Genomic DNA, 17,621 nt, shown 5'->3' with positions numbered 1-17,621 from the left:
TGGATATCATCAGACATACTCATGTATGCACAGTGGGAGGCCCAGAGAAGAGAGAGAGAAGGGGGGGGCAGAAAGAATATCTGAAGAGATAATGGCCTCAAACTTTCAAATTTGATAAAAATATTAATCTACATATCCAATAAGTTCAATGAACTCCAGTAAGATAAACTGTTAGCATTATCCTAGAAACATTATAACAAAACTGTTGAAGATCAAAAACCAAGGGAATATTGAAAGCAGTAAGAGAGCAATGGTTTATGACATACAAAGTTTCCTCAATAAGGTTAACAGCAAGTTACTGATCAGAAGCCCGCTAGGCCAGGCACTGGAATGACATCCATAGTGCTGAAAGGAGAAGGCTATCCATCAAGAATTCTGTATTTTGGAAAAATAAAGGAGAAATCAATGCCCAGATAAACAAAATGGAGAGAATTTCTCACTACCAGACTTTCCCTACAAACTTACTAAGGAGAGTCATTCAGGTTGAAATGAAAAGACACAGACAATAATCATCAAAGGAATCCATATGAAGAAATAAAGATCAGCAGTAAAGGTAACCGTCTAAGTAGCTGTAAAAATTTAAATAGGCATATTTTTGTGTGTAACTTTCCCCCACCTATCAGATTTAAAAGACAACTATATAAAGCAGTAACTATAAATTTATGTTGATGGGCATACAGTACAACAATGCAAAGGAGGTGAGTGGGAGTAAAGCTATATAGGAACAAAGTTTTGTACAGTATTTAAATTAAGTTAGTAAAAATTCTAACTGATATTTTATATCTAAAATATAATCCTCATGGGAACCAGTAAGGAAATAAAAAAAAGTAAAAAGCATGACAAGAGAATTAAAATGGTACACTAGAAAATACCTATTTAACATAAAAGAATTCAGTAGTGGGGTGATAGAGGAACCAAAAAATATAAGATGTAGAAAAAAATAGGAAAATAGCAGACATGTATCTTACCTTATAGTAATTAGATTAAATGGAAAAGGATTAAACATGCCAATCAAAAATCAGAGATTGGTAGGGTCGATAAACTGCCATATCCAATTACATTTGGTCCACAGAAGACACACTTTCTATTAAAAAATGCAAATTTGGGGCACCTGGGTGGCTCAGTGGGTAAAGCCTCTGCCTTCGGTCATGATCTCAGGGTCCTGGGATGGAGCCCTGCATCAGGCTCTCTGCTCGGCGGGGAGCCAGCTTTACCCTCTCTCTCTGCCTGCCTCTCTGCCTACTTGTGATTTCTTTCTCTCTCTCTCTCTGTCAAATAAATAAATAAAATCTTAAAATGCAAACTGGTTGAGAGTAAAAGCATGGAAAAAGAGACACTATGTAAACTAACTGAAAGAGAGCTGGAGTGACTATACTAATATTAGAGATGAAACAGACTGATACAAATTGTTACCAGATACAAAAATACATTTTATAATGCTAAAGGGTCAGTCCTTTAGGATAACAATTAGAAACCTATATGCCCCTAACAGCAGAGACTCAAAATACATGAAGCAAAAACTGATGGAATTGAAGGGAGAAATAGACAATTCAACTATAACAATTGGAGATTTCAGCATCCCACTTTCAATAGTGCGTAGACAAACTAAACATATCAGTGAGGGAATAAAAGAGTTGAACAGTACAAACCGTGATATCTAATGGACAGCTATAAAATACTCCACTACCAACATCAGAATACACATTCCTCTCAAGGGCACATAGAATATTCTCTAGGACAAAACATACATTAAGACATAAAACAAGTCTGAAATAAGTTTATAAGGCTTGATATCATAAAAATTATGTTCTCTCACCATAAGGGAATGAAAGTAGAAATCAGTAACAGCAGGAAATTTGAAAAATTCACAAATATGTGAAAATTAAATAATGCGTTCTAAATCACCAGTGGATAAAAAAGGAAATCACAAAGGAAGCTAGAACAAAATTGGAATTAAGACAAATTGACCCCTGAGAGCTTTACAGACACCACCCTTGGAGGCCATAGTCCCCAGGAAACCCTGATGGTAGGGTCAAAGAGCAGGAGCCTTGTTGATGTGGACAGCACTTACCTCTTCAACTCCAGACCTGAGTCTGACAAGGAGGTTTCCTCTTCTCATTTTGATCATGAGGTTTTCTAGGCAGGACTCCAGTGTTGGGGCCACACACCCCAGTACATGCCAGCTGCTCACCCCTGTCAACCTGCTAAGTAGCGGTTGATTTCCTCCTTCGCTGCTCCTGAATCTCACCCGCCCTGGCTCATTTGCCAAATGCAAATGGTGTGTCGACTCCATCTTCCAGAGGCCCTGCCTGTTGTGCAGGGTGGAAATGGGACTGGGAAGCACACTCAGAAGTCACCAAGCTCTGGGAGGAAAGGGGAGCTGGACTAGGTGTCCACTGTTTTTCTCAGCTGCAGTGCAGACTGTCTCTGAAATCCTAACTGCAAATATCTCCCCATGTCCAGGGTTCCTTTGATGATGATGGTGGTGGTGGTGGTTTGTATGTGTTTCACATGAGCTTTCTCAGCTCTAGAAATGAAAGAATTTCAAGATTTTTCTTTATTTAGGTATTAAAAAAATACAGTACATCCCATGCACCAGTGTGGCCTACATATAATCATTATTACTACAGTAAGTACTACAATAAGAAAAAGAAGGTTACAGGAATTTGTTCATCCAACTAAAAAACCTGAATTAAAGTTGTTAACCTACATAGCAACCCGCTTATTATGCAAAAATCCTTATTCTATATGTTTGTGAGAGCTAGAAATGTATAAGTATTATTAGTAAACAAAAAAGTACAAAAGCTAGATATTGATTTAAAAAAAAAAAAAGTCAGTGTTATCTCTAATCTCCTGAATCGTGAGGGCCCTTGTCCAGAGGGGAACCTCAGTTCATGACCAAGGGTGAGCTGGAATTTCCCTCCTGCCCTGCCCCCTCCTGTTGAGTGATGCCATTTCCCCAGGACATGTTTGCAATCGAATGGTCCATATTTGGCTGAAAGTGGGAGATGCACAGATGACCACAGGACGTGGGCAGGGCAGGGTGCCTTCTGCAGGGTGTGCCTGAGGGATGGGACCATGCAGGGGTTTCCTGAGATGTGACAACAATGAGGTGTGTAAAATCAAATGGCACAGTTTTGTAGTGCAGTCATGTTTGGGTTTGGACTTCAGCCAGAACTGCTGAGGGTCAGATCTTGAGGGCCTTCAAGTCAAGAGATAAGAAGTAGATGGAAAAAGAGAAAGAGCATGAGTGAGTGACTAGGCAAGGCATATACAGGGAGAGGTGTTCTGTTCTGGGAACTTCTGCTCCACTTCCCAGGAAAAACTGGAGGGGTTGTCGATGAGTCTCAAAATGGGGTCACAGCTATTCCAGGCTCTTTTCAAAGGGTGTGGGTGTGGAGGTGTCCCTCACCATATGATCTGTCACACTTGGTCTTCACTGTCCCTCCAGGATGGATTCACAGTTGCTTCAGAATTCAACAAGCCATTTTCCTGACCTTGATTGAATTTTCAGTGCTTAGTACAGCAGTTAGGGGCGTGGCAGGCCAGTGAGGTCCCTTTAGGACCCACCTTCCATAGCTGTCAAGGGGCCCTCTCCTCCTTCTTGACAGACCTGGGAAGAGGCTGGGGAGTGGAGGGGAACTTGGGAGAGTGGAGGAAGTTGAAGCAGGGTAGGCTGATGGATGGTTCCAGTCTCCCATGGGACTGGGCTGCAGAGAGTTTTGCCCCACAGGCCATGCTGTGCAGCCCTTTGCGTCCAGGCAGAGAGGCACCAGGACCTCCCCGACCTCACCACCCTCACCAGGGGTTTCAAGGATTTCAAGGAAAGATCTCCCTCTGGCAGCTGAACATAAGCTGCTTTGAGGAGCCACAGTAAAGGCTTTGAGTTGGACCCGTGGTTCCAGGCAACAGGGTTATGGGTGTCCGAGTCCAGACAGAACCCCAGCCTGGATCTTCCAGCATTTAGGGCGTAGCTGTCACTGAAATATGTTCCTGGACTTTTCAGGAACCTGGAGTTTGCTACCCAAGGTGGTGAAGTCTCTGGGACCCACGAGGAAGGGCTGCTGGACTGGGGTGTCAGTGCTACAATTTGCGGGCTCAGTGGCTGGTGTCCGGCTGGCCCGAACTGCAGTGGTTTGTGTCCCCAGACCTAGAGGCCCATGGCCCCCTTAGTACATCAGCTCCTCCTGGGGGTCTGAGCGGTACAGCTCGGCCAGCATCTTGAACCTGGGCCCCCAGTCGTTGAGGAAGTCATAATCGATGTCCGAGTCGGATGAATCGGTGCCCAGGGAGCTGAGGGACTCGGCGATGGACTCGGCGCCCTCGTAGCCGTAGATGTGCAGCGTGTCGTAGGGCGGGCCGCCGCCGTCGTGGTCCGCCTCGTCCTTCTTGACCTCGATCATGGCGGCCATCTCCCCGGGCCCGCCGTGCACCGCGGGCGCGTGGCGCGGCGGCTTCTGCACCTGCACGTACACGGACGGCCGCGCGTCCAGCGCGGGGCGCGGGGGCTTGGCGCCGCCGTGCCGCACGGAGTTGAGCACCGACACGTCGTAGCTGGTGGTGTCCATCTCGCCGCCGCCCTCCTCGTCGTAGGTGACCAGCTGCTCGTGGATCTCGGGCACGCTCTTGCCGTGTGCGCGGGCCTGCTTCCGGAGCCGCCGCCGCAGGAAGATGAGGAGGGTGATCACTGCAGCCAGTCAGAGCCAGTCAGACCCGGCCCTGGCCAGGTGCGCCGCGTCTCTGCGGCTCCCCGGCGCCCTCCCCTCCCCTCCTCCCAGGAGATTCCCGAGCCCCCCAGCCTCGCAGCTGCACCCGGGCCAACGCAGAGGCTGGTTCTGTCCAGACACCTAGTGGGTACGCGCGTGCCCCCTCCTCCACCCTCCGTGGGTCAAGGCCCGCCGCCCTCCCCCCACCTCCGTGGGACTGACCCAGGATGACTTCTGTGCTTCGTTTATATTTGGTAAGGTAGTTGAGAGGTTACGTGTAATTGTGGTGATGTCATTGTCGTTATTATCACTAATTATTATTAAAAAGGGGGTCTGAGTCTGGACTCTCCACCAGGGAAACGCCAGGATGGTGGCACACCCAGGGGGTCTCTAAGGGGGGAGCCACTGGCAGGAAAAAGCCTGGAGCAGATAATGCAGGTGCCCCCATAGTATCCCTCAGGGCCGGTCATTTCAGTCCTCAGGGCGATCTTTAATCTTCCTTTAAGGGCAGGTCCCTGCTCCATTTCAGGGCTGGTGAAGTGCAGGAGAATTTATTGCCCCGGGAGAAGCCCCCAAACTTCAGCTGAGGGAAGCTCATGTTTGGATAAACATCTGCTATGAGTGCCCCACTGCTTCCCTGTCCTAGGTGGCAGAAGGCTCCCCTGGCCCACACTGATGACTTGTGTTGACACCTCTGCCTTCATCAGCTCCTTCCCTTCCCTGTTTCACTCCCCACTCTTCCTTCTAGAGCTTCCTGGGAGCACTTCCGACATAAATCACTGGTACACCAATCCTTGTCCCAGGGTCTGCTCCCTGGGTAACTCAAAACGAGGCAAGGACTAAAATGCTCCTAAAACTTTGGAGGCCCAAACAACAACAACAACAAAAAACAAACAAACAAACAAACAAAATGAAAAAAAAAAAGAAATCAAGGCTGTAGGGATTCAGAAAAGGAAAGCAAGCCACTGGAGGTGAGCTAAGCTAGAATTTTTAAAACTTTCCTTTTTCTTGTTCCCCCAAAAGAAATAAATATATGTATTTTTTTTCAGAATAGGGTTCATGTCAATAAATGCCTAGAATGGTGTCTGGAATGTAGTTAAGTGCTCAAAATCTATAAATTGAATGAAGGAATGTCATACATGTGAAGTATTTTTAAGTGGGGGAAGGGCCTTGAACTCTCCCTTGCCCCACATCTACCCCCACCCTTAGGCATCCCTAAGGGCAGAGCTTCTATCCCTGTGTTCTACTATGGAACCCTGAGACCCAGGGTGGGATATGGGCTGGAGGCAGGGTTGCCTCTTGGATCCCTGGTCTCTTCCTCCTCCTGTGAACCCCAACTCCCCTTCCCCCCACCGTGTCCCTTCCCCATCCTCCTGGGCACTGACCTGTGATGGTGAGGATGCAGAGGAAGATGGCTACCAGCGCCTGGATGCTGACGCCTGCCTGGCCTGCCATCTCCTCACAGTAGGTGAACTCCCCATGCTCATTGCACTTGCAAATGGTCACGACCAGCGTGTTGGTGCCTGTAAGGCTTGGCCTCCCGTTGTCTGAGATGAGCACAGGCAGGTGGTGGACCTTGGCACGCTCCCGGTCAAACTGTCCATACTTGACTGTGATGTTGGCTGTGTTATCTGGAAACATCAGGGCTGCAGAGTCAGGCTCAACTCTCCAGAGTGCCTGTTTGCTCATTCACACTCACGTGTGGCCTGCCTCCTCCAGGGAGGCCTCCATGACCATACCAGTCCGGATGCAGTCTGGGGGGCTTCTCTGCTCTTTGCATCCCCTGCCTCATGTTTCAGCCATTTGAGTGTGGGTCTGCTTCCTCCAGAGAGGGGACATTTGGCGCAGCTGTTTCGACCTAGTCCCTAAGAATGGTTTGGCCAAAACGTAAAATCCTCACTTTCTGTTTCTGTGAGCAACCCATACGTCTGGCTCCCACCTCCTCTTCCTTAACCCCATTGTAATAACAGGTGGTTCTCTTTTGGCTCAATTAATGCATTATTTCAAGCTTTGATGATGAGGGAAAAAAGTGTTTAAATGTTTTTTTAGCAGTGGTATAACTTCGATGACAGTTTCTGCTATTCCTAAAAGTCCACCAGAAAGTGAAAACAATGCACATGTTCCCTGAGGCGCCGAGGGAGTGAGGAAATGTGTAACTGAGGATTTCCTGGGCAGGTTGGAACTGGGAATGTGCTTTGGCCCAAATTTTGGCTCTCTCTCCCAGCTTCAGTGAGTGGTTCCACATACAGAAGAATCCCCTGTAGAGCTATTTAAACATGCTCATTTTCGGAACCCTACTTTCCCTTCCCCTCCAGATTCCTTTCCCCTCCTCACCTGCGCCCCCACCCCCATTTCAGATACACTGGCTCTGGGCAGAGGCCAGATAGTGTCTGCGTTTGCAGGCTCCTGGGGAGTTACAGTGCCTGTGGTCAGAGGGTTGAGGGATCCCTGCTCCAGGATTTATCTAGCCCTGCAGGATCAGCTCATTTGGGAAGCTGGCCAAAAGCACAGGAGACCATCATTTACATTTCAAATGAAAGCTAATTACATTTTGTTATTAAGCAACCATGTCTATTATAATAAAAAATAATAGCTATATGGCCATTGATATTTTATGAGAGAAATGAGAGTTTTTTCACTATACTCATTTACTTTCATAATAGAATATTCAGGTTGTAAGTGAATGTGGCACCCACAGGCTTGCCTCCTGGTTGTACAAGGGGTGCCTCTGAGGTGGCTCGTAAGCATTCTATCCCAGTGCAGACCCCCTCTGAGGTGGGATTGAGGTGAACATGGGGCATGGGGTGATGGGTATTTTGCACATAGTTTACTGCTGAAGACAGCTGAGTATTTGAATGGTCTGTCATTGACTACCGGCACATCATGGCCGCCTTTCCAGTTCCACAGAAGGCTCCTTAAGGATGGGTCTGTGGCTGACCCCTTGGGTCCCCCTCACACTCTCAGGGCCCTTCCTCACAGGTGACAATGGCTTTTTAGCACCGGGATCCTCATCCACCACAGTTTGGCCCATCAGAGATAGGCAGCTAACTCTACCTCGTGCTGGGGGAAGGATGGCTCTGTTGAGACCCGGGAGGGATTTTTCTCTGTTTTTCTCAGGAAGCAGCTGAAGCCATGGTAGCCTGTCTACTTTTGGGAGCTCGGCCACCTCAGCATCCTTGGTCTTGTAAGCACATCCTCATCAGAAGCTCTCATCAGCCACTACAGACATCACAGACACTGGGCTTCGAGGAGTGGACCAGATGCTGTCCTGGGGCCACCTGGTGGTAAGTAGTCATTGTGGCTGAATCAAGACAAAGTTCACTGTATTCTTGGCATTTGGGATTTCACATTTCCAATTTAGACTCTTTGGTAGTGACCTCAGAGCTCATAGAAGAATTTTCAGTTGCGCTGAGCATAGAGATCCAGTGTGGGAAGGAATCTATTGTGTCGTTTGTGAATCGAGCAAGTGTCTGCACTCTGTATCTGTTCTATGTTCCTTGCTGACCTGAACATCTTCTGGGGAGTTTGGACTTGGCAATTTGGCCTGGGTAGCTCTGACTGTAGCACAGACCAGTAAGGAGTTGTGCAAAATATCCCGTAACTGCCCCCTCCCCCCTGCCGATTTTTGGCTTGGTCTTTGGCACTGGTGCTTCCAGACCCGAATCACCCTGCCTCTGCCCCAGCCAGTAGCCGGGCTGACTACCTTGATGCATACCGTGATTATCTGTGAGGGTGAAGTTGCTGTCCTCGGTGCTCAGGGAGAATCTGAACTTCACGTCTCGTGGTGTAATGTCCTTGTCTATTGCCGAGATTTGCACGACCAGCTGGAGTATGGAAAATGGGGGTTATTCAGTGGTAGTGTTAGGGTGGCCAGGAGTTTAGTGGTGGTGACTGTGGGTTTAGACATGATCATGGCTGCATCTCACCTGTAACATTAACCTAAAAGGTCTCCACAAAGCCACTCTTTGGACCACCCTCCTCTTCAGTCTATTTTCCACACATCCCCTGTGAGCCTCAGTTTCTCTGTCTGTAAAGTGGGGATGTGGGGATAATGACACCTTTCCTCAAGGCTGTTGTGTCTTTTACATTAAGCTCAGTCAAATGCCGGCTGGCTGTGGGTGGAAGAAGGTGCTGCCCCTCAGCCTGTCCTCATGGGGTATGCCTGCCCTCCCACCTGAGCCAGACTCACCTTGCCTTGGGGAGCATTCTCACACACTCTGGGCTCGTAGGGCTGGGCGAACTCTGGAGGGTTGTCGTTCTCATCCAAAATTTCAATGTGGACTTGCACAATGGATTCTTTGCCTGTGGAGTACCCTACAGGGAGGAAAGAGCTCATGAAGCCAACTGCAAAGATAGAAGGTATATGGATGGGGAATCCTGGAGGGATGCCCTTTTTGCACGAAGAGGGGCCTCTGGAAGAGAGTCCAGGGAATGACATTCTGGGTGAAAAGGGTGAAAGAGGAAGGGGGTGGACATCAAGATTCACGCAGAGAGATGTTTACTAAACAGTTACTTGTAAGAATCAAAAAGGTAAACAATGCAAGCCAATTAAAGGAGGTTTTAATTAATTTGACAAATTATCAAATTGATCCAATAGTTTAAGTAATTATCAATAAAATTCATTAATCACAAAATAATTAAAAGATGGGGTTAACAAATTAAACCACTTTAAAAGAATGGAATGTGTGGCCATTTACAATGCCAGTGGAAATCACATTTTAAAAATGTAATAAAGAAAAGATATTTTAGCACCATGAGAAAATGGTTCTGGAATAAGGTTAAGTAAAAATGCAGGGTATGATTTTTATATAAATATTATGATCTCAGTTATATAAAAATATGTATAGGAAAAAAGACCAGAAAAATTACACTATTGTTAACAGTAATTATCTGTGGTGGTGGGATTATGAGGGGATGATTTTTCTTCTCTTTTTCCATATTTTCTCTTATATTTTAAAATGAACAACAAAGTATTACTTTTAAAGTTTAAAAATTGTGTGAATGAGATTAGATGAGCAAGAAAGGGGCAAAGACTGATTTGGAAACCACAAGGGAGTGCATCGCCGTCAGGGCTTGGCTGCCATGCGAGGGGGTTGATAAGTCTCAGAGACGCAGCAGGAGGTAGGGCCCCTCTAGGGTAGCACCAGTAGGGCCTTGGTCAAGTCATCCACCCCGCCCCGGGCCCTGGTGGCCTCCTGGGTAAGGCAGGAATATTAATCCGTCTCCTGGATGGCAGCTGCGATTTTTCTCATGTCAAGTTTTGTAAGGATGCAAAAGTCCAATACTTGCCTTTCCCTCTGGCAAAAGTTATACTAAGCTGGAGAACGTAATGATCTCGAAGCTGGAAGCTGCTTCAGATTTTGAATTCAACCCACTGACCGGCATATAAATCATCACCTCCCCTCCCAGCAAATAGTCTTTTCCAAACATCCATGATAATAAGAACCACGTAGTACTTGAGTGATGCACACTCCTTGTCCCCATTTCTGGAACACTGGGCCAGAACCTCCAGGGAAGGCTTTATGTTTAAAAGGTGCCTTACGTGATTCTTATCACAGAAATGTCTAGCAGGCTGTTTTATGATGGTGCTTCTTAAACTGGAATGTGCATGAGATTCCGATTCAGTCTGGGAGTGGCCCAAGATTCTACCTTCCCCACAAAGTCTCAGGTGATGTGAATGCTGCTGGCCCACGCCCAGCGTGGGGATGGAGGCTCTATAGTATTGCAGCCAAGTGGGGCTTCAGCAGGTGCTTATAATACCTCTAGAGATTGAGATTGACACATTGTGCCAATTTTGAAGGAATGAGGAAAAGTGAGAAGAATGAGAAGAAGAAAAGCCCAGGTCTCTTGGCATATGGGGCCACTCACCACTAGAATCCAGTTCCTTGGCCTCCACTGTCAGGTTATACCAGGAGTAGATTTCTCTGTCCAGTTCTTTCTCATTGTAAATGTTCCCTTGCTTGGTTATTCGGAAGAACTGGCCCTTGTCGCTGGTCTTGCGGATGGAATATCTGCCAGGGGAGAGAAATTCTGGTTTTCCATTATTCTTTGCTGAGTGCAAACTTCTCAGTGTGACTGATGAGGCTCTTCTGCATCTATCCTTTGCGGCCCCTCCATCCTCCTCTCACCGCTCATTGTGTTCTGCCTCCCAGAGGGATTCAGAGTGGGGGATAATCCCTTCAATTTTAGCAGGGCTACCCTGGCTGATCTGAAGGTGGGGCCTTGAGACTCTGCCGGAGTACTTTGAAAGCTGAGGCAGGAGGCTCTGTAATCCAGTGCGCCAGAGCTGGGGTTGTTTTTCGTGATTGATGAAAAATAGCAGTAGGCAATATATGCAACTAATGAGTCATTGAACACTATATCAAAAACTAATAATGTATTATATGTTGGCTAATTGAACATAGTAAAAAAAAGAAAGAAATAAAGAAAGAAAGAAAGAAAAGATAGCTGGAAGAAATAAAAAAGGAGCTGGAAGAGATAGGAAATAATAGAAAATAAACTTATGAAGTAAAAATTTGAAAAGTTCTTCCAAAACTCAAGAAAAAGGTGTAAAGAAATAAGACATGAATATGTAAGAGATATAGAATATGTAATAAATATCATACATATTTGCTAATGAGGAAAATTCCAGAACCAATAGAACAAAAGAAATAACAAAAGATACACTAAAAGAAAACTTTCCTGATCTTAAGAAAGGCTCAACTGTACAGATTAAGAGAGATCATTAATATCAGGCGTAATTTTCAAAAGAGATCAAACACTTTTGAATTTCAAGGCTGTGTGAGGGAACGAACAGAGTCCAGACAGAAAAATATGTTATTGTGAAGAAAATTAGATTCACCCCAGATGTCCCCACAAAATTAAATGTTAGAAACATTGATAGTATTTTTGAAGTGAAGTGCCTCTGCTCTGAGGGTTATAGGAGCACATGTGGTGTTATTAACATAAGAAGGCAAAGGAACTAAGGTATTTGTAAACATACCAGAACTCAGGAAGTATGTCACTGATAGAGATGGGTCCTGATAGTTTTTTATGAAACTTAACTTCATCCAACTAAGAAATGTAAAGAGATATAAAGAAAAAGCCTTCTTTGGGAGGCATTAAAGTGAAATGAGTTATTTCCTTATCATACGTAGGAAAGCAATTGTGTGTGTGTGTGTGTGTGTGTGTGTGTGTGTGTGTGTGTTATTTTAAAGTAGAAAATGTCCAAGAAAACATTTTTAATTTTACAGGTAGAAGTAAGTCTCATTGGTAGAAGTAAAAATCAATGTATTCCATTCAAACTTCCAGGAGAAAAAAAAATGGAAAAAAAATAGACTCTATGGCAAATATGGGGGAAAAGAAAAAACCCATTAAGTTTGAGAAATGAGAAATGTATAACAAGATAAAAAAAAGCAAGATCAAATGTATCATTTATGATGATAAATGTGAATAGGTTAAACCCAAAGCATCTCAGTTTAGATTAAAAAGCAAAACCGACTGCCTTCTATTTTTGAGAGACAACTTAATGCCAGGTGAAAAGCAGAAGTTAAGAAAGTTGAAAGTAAAGATTGGAAAACTTCTTTTTTTATTTTTTTAAAGATTTATTTATTTATTTATTTGACAGACAGAGATCACAAGTAGGCAGAGAGGCAGGCAGAGAGAGAGGAGGAAGCAGGCTCCCCGCTGAGCAGAGAGCCAGACGAGGGGCTCGATCCCAGGACCCTGGAATCATGACCTGAGCTGAAGGCAGAGGCTTCAACCCACTGAGCCACCCAGGTGCCCCAAGATTGGAAAACTTCTATCATGCAAAGACAAATAATAAGAAAACAGGACCGGCAAACTTAACATCAGGCAGTATTGAGCTGAAGGCAAAATGTTTAGCAGAACAAATATAATAATTTCATAGGGATAAAAGTTACAAGTCATAATGAAGGTAAAATAGTTGTCAACCCTTGTGAATAGAAAAATTAAAATATATAATGCAAAATTTTAGGGATTCTAGAAAAAATGAATGCAAACACAGTTGTATTATATCCCAGAACAGGTTAAAGCAAAAACAAAAAATACCCTACCACTGGTAAAGGAAAATAAAAACATCAGTTTCTTAAATAAATCCTTAGATCAGTAAAGAAATAAAAATTATTGTTACAATCTATTTACAATAGAGTGGCCATGAGAACTGTAATAGTCCCAGAGCTCCTGTGATGTGGCCCAACTCTCCATTTTTGGGGACATGTTTTTTGACTTTAATAAGAAAACCTGATACCGTAGAAATATCAGTCCTCCCTGAACTGGTATAACATAATTCTCATTAGAATTCTAATGTTAAAAAAAAAAAAACAGAAGAATTTTATAGTTCGTACGAAAGGGTGAATGTTTGAGAATGCGTAAAAGCTATAGAAAGTAAAAAAACAGTGGGGGAGGGACTTGCCTTGTACCTACGAGGTTCTAGTATAAAGCCCCTGCGATGAAACAGAATGGCTTTGCCACACAACAGTGGACAGAACAGAGGATTCAGAAATAGATTCAGTATAGTATGTAACAAAGGTGGGAAAATGAGGACTTATTTAATAAATGGTGCTAGCACAATTCCTCTGCAATAAAATGAGATTGGGTTAAAATCAACCGTTAGATGGCTCTAATGTATGAGGTAGAACTATATTTTGCGTCCCAGAGGGCAGAGGCGAAGAGTCTACTGGAGATAGAACAGGTGGTGATGAAATGGGCATGGTGTGATCCAAAAACTGTGAAAGCATTTAAAACCCCCAAACAGACAGACAGACATCAAATCCACCATAAATGTACATCCATGTTTGTGTGGTCATGAAGAAAAGGTAGGACAGGACCGTCTCAAATTGTGAACATGAGTTGCCTGGGAGTGGGGGTTACTGATGTTTTCTTTGTAATTCTTTGTGTTGTTTCACTGTGAAATGAACACCTTTTTCTTTTGCGGTTTTGGGAAGGCCAACTTAGTAAAACATGCTTAGTGAAGGGCTTTCTCGTGTGTCCTCAGTTGCTTTCCCTCTTGGCCATCAGCTCTCCCTAGATGGACCTGTGGGAGCCATTGCGGGTGGAGCAGCCATGGGGAGTTCTCATGGCCAGGGCCACGCGGGCTGGGGTTGCCGGGGCAGTACAGGATCCCACCCGGCCTCTAGTCCTGCCTCTGCCACGTCCCGTGTATGTGCCAGGAGAAGCCCTTTGCCGCATTTGGGTCATGGTGCCAGTGCAGCCGGTGTGAAGGACCTCACGCAGGGGTTGTCATGGTCATCGTCACCCTTACGCCCTCTACGCCCTTACCCAATGCTCCGCCGAGCTGCGTCAGGGTCTATGGCCAGCACGGAGCCGATCAGAGGTTTCTTCTGGTTCTCCCGCAGCTGGAAGTGGTAGAAGGGCTGCTTGAAGGTGGGGGGCTCGTCCACATCTGTGACGTTGATGATGACGCGGGCAGTTTTTCGGATGGAGATGCTGCTCAGGTAGTGGAGGTTGATGGTGGGGTCTGTCGCCTCGATGGTGAAGACGTACTGCTGAATGTCCTCATAGTTCAGGGTCTACAGAAGGGATAAATGTGGCGAGTACCTGCTCTGAGCCATGCCCGTGAGATGTGATTATCACAGCAACCCTGCACGTTTGCTCTAGGATGACACCCATTTTACAGATGGGGGCTTGTGGCCTGGACAAGAGTTATTTCTAGGGTCATCAAGAGAAAGGGGCTGGCTGACTTTCGGCTGCCCCCCAACCTAACTCTGTGACTGGCCCTGTTCTGAGTATTAAGGACACACAGTGGGTGAGCCACAGTCCTCTCTAGGGATCACAGCTGGTAGTTCAGTCCACAGCTCCTTAAGCATGGGCCTTTTCCTTATGTCTTTGCTCAAGATGCTTCTCCTGCCTTTGCCCGCTTAGCACACTCCTACTCACCTCCCAAGAAGCCAGATCTGAAGGTAATCACATCTTCTCAGATCCCATCCTGCCCCCCGACACAGGCAGCTGCTCCCACTTGGGTAGCTGGAGCACTTATTCATGGCTGCCCTGTTTGTCTTTGCGCGTCTCCCCACTTGCTGCGAGCTTCGGTGCTGGGGAGGCTGTGTGACTCCCCTGGGGGCCTCTAGTTCCCAGTGCAGGGCTGGACCAGGGACAGCCTCAGGAGAGTGCTGCTGGGGGAATGGCCTTGCTCAGGCTCTCAGGGGTTCTGGAATGTCCCATTTGAGTTGGGTCGTCCCTGGCCCAGGTAGCCCAGTACTCGGCATGGGTATTCTAGAGGCATTTTGTGTCCCTTGCCTCCTCTTCCAGATTCAGTTGCTCTGACTGCTCTGTCTGTCCACAGTAGCACTGCCAGTGACCACCCACCTCCCCTGCACTCTCTGCTGCAAGTGACTGTAACACTACTAGGGCTGGGCGGGAGTCGGGGCAGGCCAGAAAGTACAAGAGTGGACACCCCCTGGAGCCCTCAGCTCACCCTGCAGCTCCCCCCGCCCCCAGCTCCTGCAGCTCTGAGGCTTCTTCCACACAGTTCCACAGATGTCACCGGTGGGACTGTGTCCCCCTTGCCCACAGTGACAACCTGATGGTTAAGGAGACTTTGTTCTTCCTTTTATGTGGCACTGCCCCTGGGCCTTCCTGGCATCACTTCTCAAGTAAATTATTTACATCCCAAATCCTTGCCTTCTGGGTAACCCGGCCTAAGGGCTTCTGTCTTGGCTCCCCTTTCCCAGCTCTAGGGTCATGAGCTCTAAGAGCACGTGGCCAGTTCTGAGCTGACCCAGAATGTACATCTTTGATGGCCTCCGACCTTGGAGCAGCCCCTGGGTGAGTCCTGGGAATGCAGGGAACCCCAAACCCCACATCTGATGTCACAGCTGCATGCCCACAAACCTTCATGGGTTTGATGATGCCCTCGTTGTGGTTGGGGTCCGTCTCAATGGTGAAGGTGTCCCTGTATTCACCCTGTACGATGCTGTACTTGGTCATCCGGTTCTGGGGCTCGTCTGGGTCCTCAACGAACAGAGAGCCCAAGGAGCTGCCTACGCGGATGTCTTCAGGCACGGCAAATGTGTACTTGGCTGATGCGAATAGGGCGCCCCCAAGGGCATTGAGTTAATGAGATAGACAAGGTAAATGTCCCTTATACTATCCTAATACATTTTATACAGGAATTGTACACAATAAAATAATAACAATAGTAATAGCACCTTTGGAATTTGGGGTCCCAGGGCAAAGAGGTTCTGTTCTATCTGTCCATTGATTTAATGAATAGTAATTGAGCACCTACTGTATGCTAGGTGCTCTACTAGGGGCATGTCATTTTTTTTTAATTTTTAAAAAATATTTTATTTATTTATTTGACAGAGATCACAAGTAGGCAGAGAGGCAGGCAGAGAGAGAGTGGGAAGCAGGCTTCCTGCTGAGCAGAGAGCCCGACGCAGGGCTGGATCCCAGGACCTTGAGATCATGACCTGAGCCAAAGGCAGAGGCTCTAACCCATTGAGCCACCTAGGCGCCCCAGGGCCTGTCATTTGACGAGAGACAAGTCATACCGTTAGCAAGCGCCTCTCGTGTACATTGAGGCCACTTCAGGCTCTCCTTGGGATGGCTAAGCCTCTGAATTACACCTCAGCACAGGAGGGTACAAGTGATGAACCATCTGACTTTCTTCCCCAGCCCTAACGAGGGCATTGGAAAAGCTCTTGTCAGGCACTTTTTTCGGGGGAGAGAATCAGTCTGTGGGTGGGCTCAGGGCCCAGCCTCAGCTCTGGATATGGAACGTTGCCATAATCCCTGCTCCCAGGGATTCTCTAGCTAGGGCCTGGACTTTTCCAAGCCCATAGAAACTGGGTGAAACAGGTTCACTCTCGTAGTGGGGTTCAGGGCACGGTGCGGGGGGCACAGCAGGGAGCGTGATTTCCCTGTGGTCTGTGAGGGCACTGTGGCAGATGGCATTTGGATAGCCTTGGGAATGTGCACAGGGCTACAGAGCAGAGCCTCTCCTAGCACCAAAGTGACTTTACTGGGCTTGAGCACCCCCTGGGGTCAAGGGAGAGGTAGATGGACTCTGGGCTTCTCCACAAGACACCGAGGTCACTGAGTCTGGATTCTCCCAGCCCTCATTCTCCCTAGGGCCCTGGGGGAAGAGCTCACCCTGGGTGAAGATGGGGAAATTGTCATTGATGTCCTGCAGAGTGACCAGTACCGTAGCTGTGCCTGACTCCCCACGGAGGCCCTGGGCATCTCGCGCTTCAACCACGATCTCATACTTGGCCTGCATCTCTCGGTCCAGGGTTTTGGTTGTCGTGAAAATGAGTCCTGCAAAAAGTGTCCCAGCAGGAGCCATGTTACTTGGAAGGTTTTTTAGAAAATACTGGTGCGTGGGCCCTCTCCGGAGAGCACCCCTGACTTAAAATCTCCCAGGTGATTCCACTGTGCAGCCAGGGCTGCGAACCACTGGCTGACCCCCCACCCCAACCCTTCACACCCGGCACTGCTGGACCAAAGCTGCCCAAGGAGTCTGAGCTGTGTGGAGCATGGTGTTGAGAAAGTTTGAGCGCACGGCGAGGCTTCGAGGGGGAGGAGTGCTGTGATGGATTAGTGGGGCCTGCCGTGATCATCGGTTGTGGCGGTCTCTGTGCTGTGTTGTACTTGCCGTCCTTCCGAAAGATAGTGTGCCCCGGCCTGACCACCTGGACTTCTTTCTTGCCCCCTAAACTCAGTCCTCACGGTTTTTAAAGTTACCCCGAGTAGATACTTACTATGGGCCATGTGTTCTCTATACTTTATTTCATTCAAACTTCACAGCTGCCGTGCAAAATGGATATACATTTTCCCGTCTTCAGGATGAGGGAACTAAGGCTCGCGGAGGTTAGTTGACTTGCCTGAGGTTTCCTTAGAGTGTGTGAGCAGCAGTAGCAGTACTGGGTTGGGAAACTGGATTGGTCCTTCCCT

The 17,621-nt window shown here is 47.0% G+C and overlaps 1 protein-coding gene across 1 annotated transcript in view; it reads right to left on the bottom strand.

The window, feature by feature from the left end:
* Nucleotides 1–2,537: 2,537 nt before the first annotated feature.
* The window catches only part of LOC111152834 (cadherin 5), a 31,153-nt gene continuing 16,069 nt past the window's right edge, over nucleotides 2,538–17,621 (bottom strand). Inside the window, exons 5-12 of the mRNA XM_022511504.1 lie at nucleotides 16,821–16,985; nucleotides 15,558–15,745; nucleotides 13,986–14,236; nucleotides 10,575–10,717; nucleotides 8,896–9,020; nucleotides 8,422–8,530; nucleotides 6,092–6,337; nucleotides 2,538–4,687 (exon numbers count right to left, since the gene is read on the bottom strand). Coding sequence (XP_022367212.1) covers nucleotides 4,170–4,687; nucleotides 6,092–6,337; nucleotides 8,422–8,530; nucleotides 8,896–9,020; nucleotides 10,575–10,717; nucleotides 13,986–14,236; nucleotides 15,558–15,745; nucleotides 16,821–16,985 — 1,745 coding nt within the window. The 3' untranslated portion in view covers nucleotides 2,538–4,169. The remainder of the gene's footprint in view (nucleotides 4,688–6,091; nucleotides 6,338–8,421; nucleotides 8,531–8,895; nucleotides 9,021–10,574; nucleotides 10,718–13,985; nucleotides 14,237–15,557; nucleotides 15,746–16,820; nucleotides 16,986–17,621) is intronic.

This window comes from Enhydra lutris, unplaced genomic scaffold (genome assembly GCF_002288905.1).
Source record: "Enhydra lutris kenyoni isolate GAN:26980312 unplaced genomic scaffold, ASM228890v2 scaffoldscaffold30, whole genome shotgun sequence".
In the NCBI taxonomy this organism is placed as follows: domain Eukaryota; kingdom Metazoa; phylum Chordata; class Mammalia; order Carnivora; family Mustelidae; genus Enhydra; species Enhydra lutris.
The sequence above is the reverse complement of the archived record's forward strand: the minus strand, read 5'-3'. Positions and strand labels throughout refer to the sequence as shown.